Source organism: Platalea leucorodia (genome assembly GCF_965183815.1).
Source record: "Platalea leucorodia genome assembly, chromosome: Z".
NCBI classification, from domain to species: Eukaryota; Metazoa; Chordata; class Aves; order Pelecaniformes; family Threskiornithidae; genus Platalea; species Platalea leucorodia.
Window position 1 is genome coordinate 38,581,719 of NC_138858.1, and position 15,845 is coordinate 38,597,563.

Genomic DNA, 15,845 nt, shown 5'->3' on the forward strand with positions numbered 1-15,845 from the left:
GCCTGTGAGTTTGGAATAACTTGCTTCCCCCACCCACTTTTGTACCTTAAAGAATATTGTGATAACAAGGAATACTCCTTATGATGCAGGATTTATAAAATATTGTGATGATGGTCTTGAAAGTGTGACCAAGCATTTCAAAGACATTTAAGCTAGGAGGAATGTGTTGATAAAGGCAAATGATGGGATAAATTCAGGGAAGCCCCCAGAGAGTGGGGTAGGGGAGAAAAATCCCAATTGCTATGCGTGTCTGAAATAGTAGTTGAGCTGTGGTAAGAATAAAGCCGGGTGGGGAAGAGGAAAAAAAAAAGACAGACATATTTTGAACAGTTTTAGCTTGACAGATCCTGCCTCATCAGTATCTCTGATACCTTATTTCTATTTTTCTTATCTGCCATTCAGTTTTTATGTAAAAGATAACTTAAAAAAATTAATTAATTTATACATGTTGTGGTTTAACTCTGACTGGCAGCTGAGTCCCATGCAGCTGCTCACTCCCTTGCCCCTGGTGGGATGGGGGAGAGAATTGGAAGGGTAAAAGTGAGAAAACTGGGTTGAGATAAAGACAGTTTAATAGGTAAAGCAAAAGCTGTGCACACGAGCAAAGCAAAGCAAGGAATTCATTCCCTACTTCCCGTGGGCAGGCAGGTGTTCAGCCATCCCCAGGAAAGCAGGGCTCCATCACGTGTAACGGTTACTTGGGAAGACAAACGCCATCACTCTGAATGTCCCCCCCCTTCCTTCTTCTTCCCCCAGCTTTATATACTGAGCATGACATCAGGTGGTATGGAATAGCCCTTTGGTCAGTTGGGGTCAGCTGTCTTGCCTGTGCTCCCTCCCAGCCTCTTGTGCACCCCCAGCCAGCTCGCTAGCGGGGCAGCGTGAGAAATAGAGGCAGCCTTGATGCTGTGTGAATGCTCATCAGCAATAGCTAAAACATCCCTGTGTTACCAACCCTGCTTTGTTCACAAATCCAAAACATATCCCCATATAAGGTAGTATGAAGTAACTTAACTCTATGCCAGCCAAAACCAGTACACAACAAAAGCTGGAAAACTGCCCCATTTATCTTCAATCCAAAGGTCTGAAACAAAGGGGAGGGAGGGTGCTAGCTAAGAAGATGCTTTCAGTTTGCAATAAACAGGTGGGAAAGCAAGGCACTGTTAAACTTCTATTGAAAGTGCTCCTGGGTGTGCAAGTCTGCTCAAATGAATACCACTTTAAATTCTCAGCCACTTATATTGATTTTGCTTTGAAAGATTTACAATAAAGCCAGTCTTCTGTCTAGGCAGGTGATGTGGTGATGACTACCTTTACAGATGGTAAACAACCACCTTGGGAAATAGAGGGAGGGAGAGTAGTCAATTAGTCAAAAATGTGGGGAAATTTTGGTTTATAAGGGGATTTATTCTATTTAAGAATGTCGAGTAGTATTTGGAAAACTGGAAAAAATGTATTCTAGTTAATTCCTTAGGTATTAAATATGGATTCCAGAACAAAGTTTTTAAGTTTGTGGAAGCACAAATTTGGATTGCTTAACTGTAAAGATAGTGATGGTAGAACAAACAGTATTTTTTTTTTGGTCTGTAATTTGGAACCAGTAAATGCATACTTCATGCAAAATCCCAGAGCTCTTGGATTTTTATTCATTATTCTTGCTCTGTAGTTTCTGTGGACTGAGACAGCCCTTTGTACAGTGAAAAATTTTATCATCTGAAAACATCTGCTCATGTAAAAATGCATATTGAGAGAACGTTGTAGCAGAATTTCCCATTAATAGTTTTTTGAACCAGTGTGTGTAAAAACCACCCATATATATATTTATGTAAAGGGTCAGCTGTACCAGGATAAATTTTCAGGGATGTAAGATTGCTGAATTATAGATTGAATTAAAGATTGGATCCAATCCTGTAAACATTGGGATTGAGAGTTGCTCAGTCTTTTAGCTCAGCCCAGTATGTATGGCACTTAGTATACATTTGTCATCCTGCTTTAAGCCTCCAATTTTGGACTTACTGAATGAGTTTTCTAATGTTACAGTAATTTGATGTTAAAGAGGAAAAAACTCTTCCAAGGGTGACTTGCTACAGAGGTAAACACTAAAAGTGGAATGAAGAACTCTATACCCTGTTTACCATGTAAGGAAAATAATTTTCTGAAAGCCAGAAGACTCAAAAATAATTGTGGCCACTTACTACTGCTAAATACCAAATATCTTAATTAGCTTTTCCATTCTTGGGAGTAACGTTATCTTTTAACACAAATTTTAGTCATGGAAGACTAACCCATGTGGCTAAGTGAAAATCATTACTGAAGTATAAAGGCAGAATGTAAAGCAGTGCTATTAATTACTTTTAAGTATCCATAAAATCAAGTGAGAAAAAAAGCAAGGCCATCGTGAGTAGATTTAATTTTACAACGTAGTGATATGAATGTGCACAAGATAAAACTGAAGGACCTGCAGGTATGAAAATACTGAAAATACGATCTAAAGAAAAGGGGAATGGAGGTAAATAAGTTTCCTTTCCCTCATTGTCACTTCAGGGGCAGCTCTCTGGAAGTTTTGTACCATATATTAAAGAAAGCAGTAAATTCTGTTGGATTATATGACAGGTTTGTGGGATATGATAGTAGCATCATCAGAATTCCTCTGTAATGACAGAACTGAATTGAAATAGTTTCTTCATTGATTTGGTATGTATTTGAATGTACCATTTTCAATTACATGTTCCTTGCAGTATGCCTGCAATGGAATTTCCAGTGAAAATGAATTTATTGTGGATATTAGATTATTGTAGTGGTTACAGCTGCACAGCCATAACAAGGTGCTTTTAAGATGATAACTTAAAAAAATAAAGTGTAAATCCTATGAAATTACAGGCTTTAGAATTTTCCTTTCCCTTTCCTGTTAGCGGAAAATAATGCAAAAATGTAGGAGTTTCTAATATGTTCTAACAAATTCACTGTCTTATGTAAGATACTGTATTGGCAACCTAATTCCAAGTTTATTTCCTGCTTTTGTTTTATTTTAGGTCCCAAATCTGATCCCAGTTCTGATATTTAAATTGGGAAGACCTTTGGAGCCTGCACTTTACAGGGATATATTATATACATTGCCTACACTGGGTGTACACAAGGTCAGAATGAAAAATTTTTAGTAAAACAAAAACTGTATCAATGAGGTCACTTATTTATAAAAAATTATTTAGACTGAGCAATGCATAGCTTGCTTAAAATAACTGATTTGTAAGCTTCAGCATAACTTTCTAATATTTTGGATGGGATATGACATTTGTTTTAAAGAGTGAAATGTACATTATGCCTTATTGTCTGCACTGTATCATCATTTTATATATATGATAAGAAGATGCTCTTGGACTTGTTATGCACAAGAAGTTTTTCAGAAAATGACTTCCAGTTTCTTTCTGACGTTGCAGTTGGACAGTTACCTCCTTGTTGTACTTAGTTGTAAAATTATGATTTGTAGACTGATCTTTGTTCTTGGACATAAAAAATAACAGTGACATTTGGTTAAAAAATTTCTTTCAGGTTTGTGTAGCTCAGATTCTACGTGCCATACACATGCTCGGGAGCACACCAAAGCTTAGAGCAATTGCTTTGCGGCTGATGACATCCTTATGGGAAAGACAGGTTAGAAAATTCTTGTAGTGTCACTAAGATACACGTAGTTGAAAAAATTCATTACCTCTAACCAAGGAAGGAAATTAATTTTGAACATTTCTTATGCTAGTATCTCATTATCAGCAGTATAAAGTAAATGGTGGAAGTGGTGCTTATATTGATTCTGTTTTAGTGAAAAATTTCAATAGTATGTCCTTCATGAAACCTGCTTTTCATTTCATCAGGTGTCTGTCTGGAATTAGGTAAAATAAATTGTTTGAAGGACAGCTTTCTGCTTTTCATAATATGCAGTAAGAACAGGACCTTAGTTACATGGCAATAACTTGCTTCTCTGTTTATAAAGTAGCAATAGAGATTTGGTCTGCAAAAGCCAGTTAGATCTCAACGCAGCATTAGATTCCAGTAATGAAGAAAAGTGAAGCATGGTGTGAAATAAAAGTGGTATTTAGAAGTCATGTAAAAGTGCTAGCAATTGAACATCCTGTTACCAGCTTTTGAAGGTGTGATGATAATTTTTAAATTAAATCTTTTCTAGGATCGAATTTACCCAGAATTGCAGAAGTTCTTGGCAATGTCTGATACGTCCTCTTTGTCTGTTGACAAAGATGCTCAATGGGAAAAGCTGATTGCTAAAGCTGCTTGTATAAGAGATATATGTAGGCAGAGGTAAGCACAAGTGTTATCCATCTTATGTCTTTGTAAGGGAATGTTTTGTTTTTGTTTTTGTTTTTTTTCCAGAAAAGCTGCATAATTATTTTTACCTACTCTGTTATATTAATTGTGAGTAATATTTTTCTAGTTGTATGAGATACTGACTCAGGCATTGCTAATCTCAGCACCTAGTAAGTTTTGAGTTTCATATTATAAATAATGTTATAATTAAAATGTCTTCATCCTGAAACAAAACATGCATCCTTTGCTGATCCAGCGTAGAAACTTAAAGCATACCACTTCCAAATTATAAAAAGAGATTGATGAAACATTGGAAGAAACAACTAATGATCTGTCTACCTTTTGATGTATTCAAAGAAAGAATGGGTGGTTTTCTGGAAAGTATATTTTTCACATGCAAATTACTCGTCTTTATTCAGATATAATACTGACCACGGAACACAATTGTACAAGTATAAGTGGACGATATATTGATCCTTTCCAGCTCTAACAATCCCTGAATATCAGTACTTCATAATAATTTACAGTTCCTGTAAAGATTATTTTTAAACACATTATCAATTACTTCCTGGTTTTATGTGCACAATACCAGCTTTTCTCTTTGTTACCTATTTTTTGGGTTCCACTTTTCACTTTCCTTCTTGAAGGTCAGTTACTAGCAGCTGGGAAGATTCATGTATCTTTCAATCATCAACTAAAAAAAATTCTTAAAGAAAATATCCTTTCCTTTACTTCTTCAACCTTCTTTAATTTTGTCAAGCAGCATTTTTCAAGAAATAGGAAAAAAAAAGTGAAAAGCAAGAGATAAATCTCAATATAGCTGTAATATTCTTTTTGCCAGGTAAGTGGTGTAGGTAGAGTTCAGGTGTATGGACATTCTTCGTGCATTTAGAAATTATTTGGAAGAAAATGAAAGCAAATAGAGGGAGCCAAAACGTTCCATGCATATAAATCACCTAGCCAGGTGCTGTTTACGCCAAGTTCTTAGAAAAACAGTATGAGGAACTGCTGAATCAGCAGTTGACACATGCACCCCTCCTCACCCCCCCTCCAATAAAATTGAGTGGGTACTAGAAGACTGGAAAGCAAACAAGCAGCCCACACAGTCATTAATGAAGAGACAAATGACATAGCAACAGCAAAAAATTTGGAAAAATGTTCCTATCTGATGTAAGAGGGCCAAAAGACTTTTGCCACCACAATCTCCACCAATACACAGTAGTGAGTACTTACAGAAGACTACAACAAAGAAACAAAGAGTAGTGTCTTTAATAGCGTATGTGGATTTTTCCTTCTCAATCACTTCTTGAATGATGTAATCTTTTAGCATACACAACATCCTTGCACAAAAACTTCCATAGCTTAACCACTTGGTGATCTTTTATTTGGAATTTGATGCCTGCTGATTTAACTCTTCACGTCACTCAGCCTTTAGAGCTCTCTGTCATATCGTCCCTTGTATTTTTTTTTTCCTCCTACTTTTAGTCTGTTCTAGTTGTCACTTAAACAAAACCAATACTTAATTGATTTTTTTGTATAGACTAGGACTTGTGTGTATGCATGAATATTGCCTTTGTATCTTCATGTTTTCCTTTAGGCCATACCAGCATGGAGCAGACATGTTGGCTGCAATTTCCCAGGTATTAAATGAATGCACAAAACCTGATCAAGCTTCACCTGCTGCCATAGTGTTACAGGGTCTTCAGGCACTTTGTGAGGCTGAGGTAAGATTAAATTGGCTTTGTCCCATTGTTTCATGTTCTGCTTGTGGATCATGGACTTTTTTCCTAGTTGGCTTTTTTTTTTTTAAGAGTACATTGGATTGTTGCAGAATTTTTTTTTTCTTCTGACAAATGTAATTCCTCTCCTTCCAACGGCAGTTAATTGTTCCTGGAAAATTGTACTGTGAACTTCTACTACAGCAGGTCAGCCCTTCAGTGCATGGGTTGGAATTTCAGGTCAGCTTCACAGTTTGTTTCAAAGGCATCCTTTTATGCATTTTTCCCTGAGATTTGAAAAGAACGGCTGTTTGGCACATAATTCTGATTGGGTGAAAAGTATGTAAATAATCTCATTTTTGATACCTTCTTACTGGCCTGCCCTGCTGGGTCTCATTCACATGGTGTACACCTGAGAGGGAGTGAAAGCACTTGTAATGGGGAGGCTTCTGTTTTACTCTAATGCATTCATTACTTACTGATGAAGACGACAAGTAAACATTGGAACATGCTGCCCAGAGGGGTGTGCTGCCTCCATCCTTGGAGGTTTTCACATTCCTTTTGGATACAACACTGAGCAACTGGATCTGATCTCATAGTGACCCTGCATTGAGCAGGAGGTTGGACTAGAAATATCCTGAGGTCCCTTCCAACCCAAATTGTCCTGTCATCCTGTGGTATCCCTGAGTTAGGGGCCAAGGCTCTTTGTTTCCACAGTGACATCACAGATGTGGTGATGCTTTTTTTTTCTCTTTCCTGTCTGAATTGTGTGATTTGTGCCCTCACTGAATGAAGATCATCTGACCAGCTCCATTTTCAAGTCAGCTACCAAAATCCATTTCAGTGCATCTTCATCACTGTGCAATTTCTGGTTTTTGAAAGCTGGAAAAGTCAAAGATATTGTGGCAGTGTAAACTTAATTTTTCCTATGAATGCATTATGTTATATCATAGAATCATAGAATTGGGGTGGAAGGAACCTTTAAAGGTCATCTAGTCACAAACAGTTCCTCCTTCTGCACCCCCCCCCCCCAGAAGTGAAATTTGATTTAGATGTTGTCATTCCCTATTTTTCCCCATGATTTCCCACCCTCTTAGGGCAGTAGGTCACCTGAAGCAAGAGAGCTTTTTCTCTCCTTGACATCAGTAAAACTTAGCTTTTAGTTTTTCGCCTCTAGCAAATATGTTTCCAGTCAGTCCTTTGTCCAGCAGTAAGCTTGCTATTTTAAAATAAATTTTAAAAATAACAAGAAAACACAAATGTAAACCAAAATGTTCTGTACTGGAAGCGCTGAGAGCTTGTAAGTTATACGGTTGTTAATGTCTCAAGATGACAATGATATGTCAATTGGAACAAACCCAGAATGAAAAAAAAAAAAGAATATAAAGATGAAAACAGACTTAAAAAGAACTTTTACCGAAGTATACCACTAGTGTGTCTAGATCTGTGAACATACATTTTCTGATTAGCACTGATTCTTTTTCTGCAGATAGAAATTGGCATATCACTGTCACAGAGTTCTCTTCTCCTGCTAGTTTCCTGAAGCGTGTTGCATTTTCAGAGCTTTGTCCAGCTGAGCAGTGACTCTAGAACCACAGGGCTTTTCCTTGAGGATTCATGACTAGCAGAGAAGGTTCATAACAAGATGTTTATCACAGTCACCTATTCCTCCAGAAAGGCATGATGTCAAAGTTATTACAGCTTTTATAATACTTTGTTTATATACTTTTAAAAAATTTGTGTGTAAAGTACCACTCTCCTGTCTCCCCTGCTGTTCCCATCCCTCTGCTCCATTTGTTCACAGTACTTCATTTGATAGGAGGTTTTCTGTAGGACTACTGTTATGATTCCAGAAAATTCCTTCTGAAAGGAGCCAAAAGAATTCTACAGTCTTAACCTTTTAAGAGTTAAAAAATATTTTTTTAAGGAAATTTAGTGTTACAGCAACTGAGGATGAAGTCCATTAATGACAGGCAAGAATGCACAGCTATGCTCATTGATGGTTGTAATATCTTCTAGCTTCTGTATTTGTTGTGTACCAGATGATGTTTAGCCAGGTTAAATCATGTTCCTTCTTCAGATGAATTCAGCAAGCTTATTTGTGTTATTACCCAGTCTGAAGTCATATAAGATCCACTTCAAAAACAAGTATTTAGTTGTCAGCAGTGTTTGGACAGGTGAGACATACTGTAAATTCTACTTTTTCTCAGAATGCAGCAAGAATTTTTAAGTTGTAGTATACTGCAAGCTTCACTACTTCTTTAGCTGAGACAAAAAACACACACACATGGCTTCTTAATAAATCTCTCCTTCCAAACCTGTCCTTGGCTGCTTTTACTGAGTTTCTTTCTGTCCTAATTTAAAATTGAAGTAGAGTTTAACAACCCGAATGAACTCATATTGGTTCTGTTGTCCTGTTGTAACAAAAAACAAAAAACAAAAAAAAAATCTTTCTCTCCTAATACCAGCAGTGTTTAAAGTGAGAAAAAAAGTGACTTGCTGCAAGCTCCTATGCTACTAACTGAATATGAAAGAGCAATGTGTCATTTTTGGTTGGGAAGCATACAAAGTAGACATGCCTTATATTGTGGCAGAAGAGAATATAATCATTTGGAGGATGTGTGTTTGTTTTAAATGCATGAGAAATGAAACACACAAACATACACATGCACTATTTTAAAGTTACTTTTTGATATTTAGAAAACTTATCCTTTTGCATTCTTAAAGAGCTACAGTTTCTAAAATGCTAGTATTTTATGATTTCTGGATGCAGCAATGCAATTTTTCAAACATTCTCACCTTAACTTCAAAGAACCAGAATTTGGTTGGGACTTTTTTAGATCTGACACTTGGATGTTGGATTATTGAATTAAGTTTTCATGTTTCACCTGGCAGCTATCAGAGTGGCATCTTATAGGACCATCTGCTTCAGACTGGGAACTCTGTTGCAAGTGTTCTTTGCAAAAGCAGAAACATTCTGGGTGGTGTTGATAAGTTTCTGGATTTCCATCAAATTAAAGGTGCTCTTAAAAGATGAGAACCATCGTACAGTAGGAGAGTTTTAATTTTGTCAGCAATGCCAAAGGAACCTTTCTCAGTGGCTCCACATTGTGATTATCTAATTGAACACCACTGAACTGAAAATATTGTTACTCAAACTATGATAATGTCTTTGCAGTTTTGTGGTTTCATTGAACAGTTTGATATAGGCTGATGCTTATTTTTGTCACTGTGTTGAACTGAATGTGAAGTCGAGTTTGAATTCAGAACACTGTTCCCAGTGTGGTCACGGATCCTAGAAATGTGAGCAGTTCCTCAATACAGGGCTTTTTAACTAGCTGCCAGAATAATAGGTGCCTTTCTAATCTGAGAAAACACTGGCTTTGGAGAATTCCACTGATTCTTAACTGTGTTGTTTAGCTTCATGCACAGCTATTTAATGGGACTTGTGGTGAAGATGATCCTGTGTTCAGTAGAGGTCCAGAGCACCACATACTGAGAAGACAGGAGAACGCCTCAGACAAGAGCATCCCTGCTCTATCTTACAGTTAAGGCCCTTCACGCTGCTCAGTCCGGCCAGCATCTCAGTGTTCTGCAGGACTTGAGCCTTCAGTTCTTTGAGTTTATAATCTATGTAAGACTGGAGCTGCCTACCGTTGGACTTTGGACAACTATCTGATATCATGCATGTGGGATTTTGTCTCAGTGCCTGGCCGGTACCTCAAGACCTCATCCAAACTGCAGATTCATTTAAATTTTTTTTCCCGCACTTTAGGACTTCAGATAGTGGCAGTGTTATGATGAAGGGTCAAGCCTGAAACTTCGCTGGCAAAATTTTTTGATGGCTAAAGTACTTTCTTTTGTTTGAATCTCCTTTTATTTAAAAGCGAACCCCCTAAATACAAATACCAGGAAAGCAAATAAAGTGGTATTCTTTACCTTTTGCCCTCCAGAACAATACAAGAGCAATGGTGGGTGAGGAAATGGAAACATTTGATTGTGAAAGGCTGAAAAGACCCACAAAAAAGTGTGAATGTAATCTTAACATCTTTTTGTTTTGTATGATCCAGCTTTTTTTTTTTCCTAAGGAGTTAATCTCTCAAGTAGTACAACTTGTTAAACTTGGTGTAGTTCGGGACTGTATGTTGTATTTGGTATGCTGTGATCCTGACTGAGACAGCATGTTGGCAGCTGCAGTCTAGTAAGACATTTCAGCACACATTGAGCATGCTAGAGACTGGCAAGTCATTGATTACAAAACCAGAACGGTCAAAAGTTGCATACACTGGCATATGTATATTGCTGTACTGAAGAATGAATGCATCTTTCTGCAAGTAAATGAAGCCTATACTCTTCAATAAAATGTTTAGCATTTGGAAACACAGGCTGTTTCATTTAGCCAGTAGAAAAACTAAATTTCTGCTGGTCCTCCACTTCTCAAGACAGACAAATATCAATAGATTTCAAATTAGTAGTATGTTAATATAATCTCTGCCATTAGTATGAACGTTTTATACATAAAGAAAATAAATCCTTTCTGTTTGTCAAAGGAGAAAAATGATTAAAACTGATTTTATAGTGGAAGTATTTTGTTGTTGACAAAACTACTGAAATACTATTTATTCACAGTCTGCTAAGTACTAGATCCTGTACGGCGGTAATACTGCACTTAGTGTATATGATGCTTACATGTACATGAATATGTGTGGAAAACAATCCTCAGTGGAGTACTGCGTAAGATACCACATGCTTGTTGTAATACTATTGTTGTTTATGTGTGACTTAATGGAGGACTTGTGGTTTTGGCATATCAAATATATGTGGTCCAAAACCAATATGTTGTTTCAATGTAGCTGATAAAAAACATTTGATATATGTTGTTCCTGAAGATTTCACTTAGTTCCATCTGCCGTGGGGTTTAACACTGAAAATGCTAATACATCTAATTGTTCCAAACAATTATCACAGAGTGCAGTTTGCCATTGCTTAGGCGTTGTATGCATATCTGCTGAATCTGAAAATTCTGCCTATTTTGTATGGCCTTTTTTTCACCTGTTAGCTGAAACTGGAGAATGTGTGTGATAGTACAGGAAAGAATGAAATGAAATGGTCTTGGCTAGCTAATCATTTTGTAGTCTTCCTAAATGACAATATCAAATGAGTCTCCATGAATACACAGCTTTGTTTGTTTCTCTGCATATTAATACAAGGTGTATTTTCTGTTGCCAGACAACTAGCTCAGTACAAAGTTAAAATTTCTAGATAATTAGTTTAGTAAGAATTTGCAGTGCTAATAGATAGGTCTGTCTTTCTGAATACTGGAAGAGATTTTTCTTATTCTTGCAAAGAGTGTGTTTTGAAAGATGGGAAAGAGAGGCATAGTTTTCACTTGGAATGTTATCAGATTAGGTCTTTCTAGCCATCAGTGGTTGTTACCATAGAAACATACTCAATGGGTTTGCTATTCCTGAAATGGATTCAACTCAAAAGGCATCTTCAGTTTTTTAAACTGCACTCTAAAATGTGTTTTGCACTCACTGAAGTGACTGCTTAATTCAGCAGTTACCTGAATTCAGTGATATAAAGCATACTGTTTTTTTCAGTGCAGAATAACACTGAAACTATCTTTCTTAATGCCGTTGTTGAATATGTTCATAAACATCCCTTCATTTGATTTCGTTACATAGATGGATTTGTATTTCTTTTTCGCTGAGTTTTCTGTTGCTTTTCTTTAATTTCGTAGACCTGTAAGAAATTTTCATGGCATTTGCTCAGGTTGTTTAAAGAAGAGTTTTGATTTGCAGTTCTGGTATGTTTTCCCCTTTAAAAGGCTGAATATATATACTCATACCTTGCTCTGCCATAGCTATTTTTTCTTTTTCATCTAGACTTTTGTTCTAAGCCTGCATTGTTATGGGTTTGGTAATTTTCTTTCTTTGTTTTGTTGTTGTGGTTTCAGGGGGGAGTTGTTGTTGGTTTTTTTTTGTTTTTTTGTTCTTTGTGGCTCTTCCCGTTCTGCACTGGTTTTGTAGTAGTGGAGCCTGAAATCTGAAAGACAAGGTAGCAATAGATAAATTCCAGACAGAATTATTTTAGGTATGGGAGCAGGGAGCAATGTGAGGTTTGACCAAATGCTGCAGGGAGATTACTTAAGTTTGCACTAGAATATATGGCTTTTCTCAGAGAGAGAGAGCATGGGCAACTGAAAAATCTCACAAGGAAAAATGAGAAAGTTTTAGTACCAATAATATTCTCTAGTCAAGTTTCCTGTGGTACTCAATTACTTCTTTTTGTGACTTCTATATAATTCTTCAGCTAGAACTGTACCATTGGCTGAGCATCTTACAGATGTTTTTCTGTGCCTAGAAATGCAAAATGTTGTACTGACTGCTCGTTGAGCTGCCATGCAGATCTTTAAAGGTGAAAATAAGCCAGATGAGGCATATTTTTATCCAGGAAGGGCTAAGTAGGACCAATTATGTCTCACTGCTGTGCCATAGTTAGAGTAATAGCATAAATGTGTAGTCATTACGATCATCACTATACAAAGTTGATTAAGTTGTGGTGAATAGCTACATAGTAGTTCCAGCCTAGTAGTCTTTCAGCTTTATAGAAGGTAGGATGAATACTGAAGACACCACTGATGGCAGCAGCATCATTTCTAACCCTTAGAAACATTCTAAATACCTAACCTCAAATGTTCTGAATGTGACCTGATACAGCAATGTCTTCCTGAGCATGTGAACGGTCTGAAACACAGGTTCATTGATATACAGGTGGCTCCTTTTTCATTTTAAATGTGCATTAGTCCTAGAGGTAAATGTTGACATTATTTTGATATACCTAATAAAGAGCACAGTTGAATGGTTTTTTAAAAAAAAAAAAGATTGATAAGCCTGACACCAGCAGGAGTGGATATGGAACAGGCACATGCAGTATCCCTGTTTTGCTCAGCAAAAGCATCATTGCAGTAGTTGGTGAAATCAGCTTTTGAAGTCACTGTGCCCCTATCTGCAGAACAAAAGCTGACCTTTTCACTGGAGATCTTAGGGTTCAATCTGAGCTCTAGAAGCTAAATACAAACACAGGTGCATGCAAAAAAGATGACTTGCATGATGAACAGATCTTGTGCATCATCAGTCTAGTAAGTGTCTGTTACTTTGGGTCTTACGGCAAAGTGGAATCAGTAAGTGAATAGTGAAATAACTGAATTTTTAAGACGAACTCTCATCTAAGAGTACGTGGAGGAATGTGAAGGTGCTTATTTGACTATCAAACAGGTAGATGAGTTAAACTGGTAGTTTGAGCTGATTTTGCAGTGTAAATTGTTCCCTTCCTACTGAAGGAGAAATGAGGCAAAGATAATGGGAATGGGGGTATTAGCTGTGAATGGATTTGAAGACAAGTGTTTCATTGGACTCCCTTCCCTTTCCAAAAGGACCAGAGTGTTGCTTACTTCTTGAACACTTTTCATCAGGTTGGAAGGTGAGAAAGGCCATTTGCTTTGACTATGTAAGTCATCTTAGATTTCTAAAAGCTTCTGGATTGGTGTCAAGAACAGTCCGAAGAATTTTCAGTGTGTATAAAATTATTCAAATCACTTTCAGACTTGAAGAAGAACCTATAGAGTAGGCCACAGCTCAGCTTGAGATCTGCCTGTATGCTGCTGTTATTCTTCGTAAAATACTGTGGTGAACGTAAGCAGTAGACAGAAAGGATGTTTTTATCCTCCTTAAGTGGAATTATTCACATTCGTGAGGAGACTTTTTGTGTGAGTGCTCTGAATAAAGCAAGTTTTGTTGTCGTCTTGAAGTTTTAATCATGTTTTCCTGGAAATAAAGATGAGCATCAGAAACTTCTGGGTCAAGTGGAACAGTGCCAGTTTTTTCATTTGGATGTTATTACTTGCAGCTTTCAAAAAATCCGTCTGTACTTATCATATTCATGCTGTGCTGTGCTGACTTGCAACACTAGGAAAAAGAGAAAAAAAAAAAAAAAAAACAACTCGTGTTTCAGCTCTGGTACTGCTGCACAGCAGTAATCCCTTTACTTCAGGAGGACCTTCAGTCTGAAGAAATCAAAATGCTTTTGTAACAATTTGTACAACTCTCCTGTGAGTATTCCTTTTTTCAGCTAGGAGAAATCAAAGCCTTCACTTTCTTCCAAAGCTTCAACAAAATAAAACTCCAGTGTCTGCTTCCTTGTCCTTTCATATGACCGACAAGATTACTCTTTTCTCTCTACACTGTAAAATTTTCTACTAATTATGTATGGCACTGAGTTTCCAGGCACAGTATCTCAAGTGCCTTGATGAGAAGTTGCTTAACAGTTTCAGAGACTCACGACTTCAAATTAAGGATAGTTTGGTAAAGTGCTTAAGGATAATCATGAACTTAAGCAAAAAAAAGTGTTCTTGTGTTCAGTGGGATTGTTCATGTATTTAAAGCTAGGCTAGAAGTGGAGTGTCTTTTTGAGTTGAGGTCTGAAAAGTGAAGTATATCTCCAGAATATTCTTCCAGACAGCTTGCCATGAGAGTGAACTAGCTACCGACTTGATAAATAGAGCCAGTATTTTCATGTTTTCTGTGAAACAACACTGTAATACAGAGGTTGCTGTAAATACATTTTACAATGCACTTGTTTCTTGTTTTTATTCAGTGTAATGTCTGTGAACCCCAAAAGTCATAGTTGGCTAGGGCAAAAAAGCCAAGAGATTTGCTGTTGCTTATCAAGCACTGAATGTGAGTGGGGAGAGGGGTTGTTGTTTGGTGCTAATGAAGCCATTCAGTTGTGAGGAACAAGCTGTAGAACTTTTTGGTGTCATCCCCTCCTCTCCTTTTTTTTTTTTTTTTCCTTACAGCTGGCAATCTAATATGGATTTTGGCTATCAGTGTATATAATAAAAAAAAAAAAAAAAAGTCAGATCTGCTGAGCTGGGTAACTAATGCTTTTTACCATGCTGTAATCCTTCCCAATGTATGTTGGATCTGCATGAGAATTCTTTTCTGATAGTCTTTTTGTCACCTAACTACCGGGGTACATGTATCTAGTACTATTAAATTTTGAAACTTAATTATTCAGCTTTCCCTGCCCTCTATAGGTATTAAAGATCAGGTTAGACTTCTTTCTATGCAGAGTGTTACCTTTTTGTTGGAGGATTTCAATTGTTTGTTGTTGGTTTTTTTCCCAGTGATTTCTAATCTGTGAAAAAATACCAACCTTAGAACCATACCCTGCAAGGTCCTCTGAGTGCTTAATTTTATGATCTGTAATGACAAGTGACTTTGCTTTTCAGGGTATGTTTGTCCTATAACCAAGTATTGGCCTCCTGAGTTGGAAAGAAAAAAAAAACAAAACAAAACAACAACAAAAAAAACCCAACCAAAATATGATCTTTCCACTGGATTCTTTGTAGCATGTAAGCCTGCAGATACTCCTGTTTTTATCTGCCATTGCCAATATTTTGTTGTGATTGCTCCCCCCCCCCCCCGCCCTTCCCTTCTCTCTTGAGGAGCCAATAGGTGGGATTGCAGAAGGTGATTTCAGCTTCTACTTAATGCACAGTAAAGTGATTTCAGCTTCTACTTAATGCACAGTAACTTTCTGGTTTCTAGTATAACTGCAAAGGCAGATTTAAAAGGCTGAAGTTACTATGTTCTAAGGACTTGAAAAGCAAATGACAGGACTCCAAATTCATTATTAACAGAATAAAAATAAATGCTATGATTTTCAAACCAGTTTCACAGTTTTTGTAAGTTAACAATTGGAAGCATGATGTTACTATCATATGTGATTTCCTGACAGAATTTTTTT

General features: G+C 36.9%; 1 protein-coding gene across 5 annotated transcripts in view; it reads left to right on the plus strand.

Moving 5' to 3' along the window:
• The window catches only part of FOCAD (focadhesin), a 122,574-nt gene that overhangs the window by 53,173 nt on the left and 53,556 nt on the right, over positions 1-15,845 (plus strand). For all 5 annotated transcript variants that reach the window (XM_082335502.1, XM_082335503.1, XM_082335505.1 and 2 more), the window contains exons 13-16: positions 3,033-3,137; positions 3,550-3,651; positions 4,178-4,308; positions 5,912-6,038. In XM_082335502.1, the coding sequence (XP_082191628.1) occupies positions 3,033-3,137; positions 3,550-3,651; positions 4,178-4,308; positions 5,912-6,038 (465 nt within the window). The remainder of the gene's footprint in view (positions 1-3,032; positions 3,138-3,549; positions 3,652-4,177; positions 4,309-5,911; positions 6,039-15,845) is intronic.